The 3,577-nt window shown below is 40.8% G+C and overlaps 1 protein-coding gene across 1 annotated transcript; it reads left to right on the plus strand.

Annotated features, from left to right (window-relative positions):
• Positions 1–288: 288 nt before the first annotated feature.
• SNAI2 (snail family transcriptional repressor 2) lies at positions 289–3,577 on the plus strand. Its single transcript, XM_044245621.1, has 3 exons — positions 289–481; positions 1,299–1,844; positions 2,756–3,577. The coding sequence occupies exons 1-3, from the start codon at positions 403–405 to the stop codon at positions 2,935–2,937; spliced, it is 807 nt and encodes a 268-aa protein (XP_044101556.1). The 5' UTR covers positions 289–402; the 3' UTR covers positions 2,938–3,577.

Genomic DNA, 3,577 nt, shown 5'->3' on the forward strand with positions numbered 1-3,577 from the left:
GCGAGCTAAAGAAGTAAAATTACCTCTCTTGAAAATACTTAAGCACTTTTTTCCCTCTCCACTGAAATCCCGAAGAACAGCCCATTTTGAACCAGAATAATTTAGTCTGACAACAGATTCTTCCTCTGTTCACAGCTGTCCCAGAGGGAGGAGCTGAAATCCGAACCTCTCCTCTGTGATTGGATCCTTCTTGCAAAAGAGAGGAAAAAAAAAAACCCTCCCAGCCAAAACGGGCTCAGTTCGTAAAGAAGCCAGGCGACTTCAGAGGCGCCGGCCCGTCCGCCAGCCGCACCTGAGCGCGGCCCCAGCCCGAGCCCCGCCGGCCGCGATGCTCTAGGGACCGGCCGCGTCCTCCCGCCGGACCGTTATCCGCGCCGGGCGCCCGCCGGACTCGCCGGCAAGATGCCGCGCTCTTTCCTGGTCAAGAAGCATTTCAACGCCTCCAAAAAGCCCAACTACAGCGAACTGGACACACACACAGGTAAAAAAATAAATAAATAGATAGATAGATAGATAGGTAAATAAATAAATAAATAAAATTTAAAGAAGGAAATTATCTCTCTCTATCTTCCTGTCCATCTCTCTGTATATCTAGAAATCTATCGATACGTGTTACAACTCAAATATTATTACAAAAGAACCAAAGACAAAGTTGTTTTCTTTTCGAACAGTGTCCTAAAAGAGAGTTCAGATTATTTTGATAATTTCGGGTAAGTTTTAATTCAAAACTTTTAGAGCTCCTAACTGACAAGGAAAACTTCATTCAACTCTTGCAACTTCATTTTCTAAAGCTTGTATATACATGCATAATGAGTACATGGAGGATGAGTAACACAATACGTAAATGTTGAGTTACTGCTTTTTTCATGTAATAAGGTTCCTTTCCTTCAGAAAGCAGCTTGATCTACACGTATCTTTGTACTCACAAAGAACCTGAAAATAACCCATGCATAAAATGGAAAACAACTTTTTTTTTGTATCTTTAAAATAATATATAAATTTTTCCTCCTCAGTGCAGATTGTGAAGGCACCCACTTGGCTGCACTCCTTCACTGCACAGCATGTTACAGCTCCTGTCACACTATGTATGCAGGAGGCATTGATGTGCATTAAAGCACAAGTATTTAGCAGCAAGGGTGGAAATGAATGTTTTGCCAATGCCTATGTCTTTCCTAAATGAGTCTATTTACTTCATTGTAAAGTCCTGTGTGTGGGTGTTGCAAAGTAGCTCCTTAGTGTGTTTTCGAAGTTATTTTTTTTTACCTTAATCTTCTTTCCTTTCCTTTTCTTTCCACTAGTGATTATTTCCCCATATCTCTATGAGAGTTACCCCATGCCTGTCATACCACAACCAGAGATCCTCAGCTCGGGAGCGTACAGCCCCATTACCGTGTGGACTACAGCAGCTCCATTCCACTCCCCACTACCCAATGGCCTCTCTCCTCTTTCTGGATACCCCTCATCCTTGGGGCGAGTGAGTCCCCCTCCTCCATCTGACACTTCGTCCAAGGACCACAGTGGCTCAGAAAGCCCCATTAGTGATGAAGAGGAAAGACTACAATCCAAGCTTTCAGACCCCCATGCTATTGAAGCTGAAAAGTTTCAGTGCAACTTATGCAATAAAACCTATTCAACTTTTTCTGGGCTGGCCAAACATAAGCAGTTGCACTGTGACGCCCAGTCTAGGAAATCTTTCAGCTGTAAATACTGTGACAAGGAATATGTGAGCCTGGGCGCCCTTAAGATGCACATTCGGACCCACACTTTACCCTGTGTCTGCAAGATCTGTGGCAAGGCGTTTTCCAGACCCTGGTTACTTCAAGGACACATTAGAACTCACACTGGTAAGAGAAAAACGTAGACAGGAATGTGACTGTCTGATAGAATGAAGCTCTGGGCTGCCTGTTGAATTTTCATTAAGTAGTGGCACAGTGTTTTTTAATGATGGATGATCATTTATAGCTACTTCCTGATGACTCAAAAATTTGTTAGAGCAGAGTGCTCCATTTCTTGTTACCAGCCTCTGTTCGAGACTGCAAACAGCATTTAGACTTTGGAAAGTAGAGTCAGAAAGTTTGGTCTCAAAGATCAGTTAGAAAATCAGGAAAGATGTGCTTGAATGTGTGTTCTGTGAAACTGCTCCCAATATTCAGCAAACACAGATGTTGCTATCTTCATCAGCTGGCTTGGAGATGTGTGAAGGGTTTACCTATAGTTTTCTGTTGGTTACATTCTTGCTGTGGTATCTATCACCTCATAGCAAGTTAGAGAATTAGAACTGAATTTACTCACTGTTGTTTTATTATATTTTGTTTTTTGCTGCTGAATATTTTATTCCTAGCACAAAATCATCCTGAAGGGAGCCAAGGCATTTATCCAACCTTAGTCATAATACAGAATGAGGGAAAAGGGGAAATATTAGGAAATGTTGGGAGGAGCTCAACATTAGCTGCACCTGCTGAAGCAGAAAGCTTTAATAAGTGAAAGTCCTAGAACTACATGAAATATTTCTGCATGAGTGGCAGCAGTAACAATATTCTTGGTGTGATTTTTTAATGCAATATTCAAATTTATCTTAAATGGCCAGATATGAAAATAAGTATCTGTTATGGGGAATTTTAATTAAGGGGTTTTTTTTGTTGTTTTTTTTTTTTTTTACAAAGTGTGATTGTTATTCACAATAACTTTATCTGACTTTATGTTTCCTCTAAAAACACTGACTGTCTTTCTTTCCAACCCCCACCTCCACCCCCAGGGGAGAAGCCTTTTTCTTGCCCTCACTGCAACAGAGCATTTGCAGACAGGTCAAATCTGAGGGCTCATCTGCAGACCCACTCGGATGTAAAGAAATACCAGTGCAAAAACTGCTCCAAAACCTTCTCCAGAATGTCTCTTCTGCACAAACATGAGGAATCTGGCTGCTGTGTAGCACACTGAGTTACGCAATCAATGTTTACTCGAACAGAATGCATTTCTTCACTCCAACTCCAAATGACAAATAAAAGTCCAAAGGCATTTTCTCTTGTGCTTACCGACCAGATAATGTGTATAGGCGCGTGCGCGCGCACGCACACACACACACACAAACAGGCGCATGCACACACACACACACACACACACACACACACTAAAAGCTGCAAGAGCACGAAATCCATGTGTTCAAAGTTAATCCTTTCCATGTGAAGTTTGAAATTACTATATATTTACTGACAGCTAGATTGAGAGGATAAAAGACAAGAATCTTTCTCTTCAAAAGATGAAGCAAAAAGCACATTGCATCTTTTCTCACTAAGAAAGAATGCAAAGATTTACATTGCTGCCAAATCATTTCAACTGAAAAGAACAGTATTGCTTTTGTAATAGAGTTTGTAATAGAATTTCCTATAGGAAGAGAATTTGCCAGACGCTATCTCAGGTGCCTTATAAAGTATTTCAAGTTTACTTCATTACATGTCTGATGTCTGGTTATCATTTTTGAACTAAAGCCTTTTTTGATTACCTGTAATGCTTTAAACTGTATTTTTAAGAGAGAGACCGAGAAAGAGGGGAAAAAAAAAAAAGAACAGGAACAAAACAT

The sequence above is a fragment of the Neovison vison genome, chromosome 4, assembly GCF_020171115.1.
Source record: "Neovison vison isolate M4711 chromosome 4, ASM_NN_V1, whole genome shotgun sequence".
NCBI lineage: Eukaryota > Metazoa > Chordata > Mammalia > Carnivora > Mustelidae > Neogale > Neogale vison.

What these genes read in the sequence shown, in the direction of transcription:
- SNAI2 (XM_044245621.1), top strand. Translation starts at nt 403, where the DNA reads ATGCCGCGCTCTTTCCTGGTCAAGAAGCATTTCAACGCCTCCAAAAAG. An exon ending in CGAACTGGACACACACACAG is followed by an intron (nt 482 to 1,298) that starts GTAAAAAAATAA and finishes TCTTTCCACTAG; the next exon opens with TGATTATTTCCCCATATCTC. An exon ending in ACACATTAGAACTCACACTG is followed by an intron (nt 1,845 to 2,755) that starts GTAAGAGAAAAA and finishes CTCCACCCCCAG; the next exon opens with GGGAGAAGCCTTTTTCTTGC.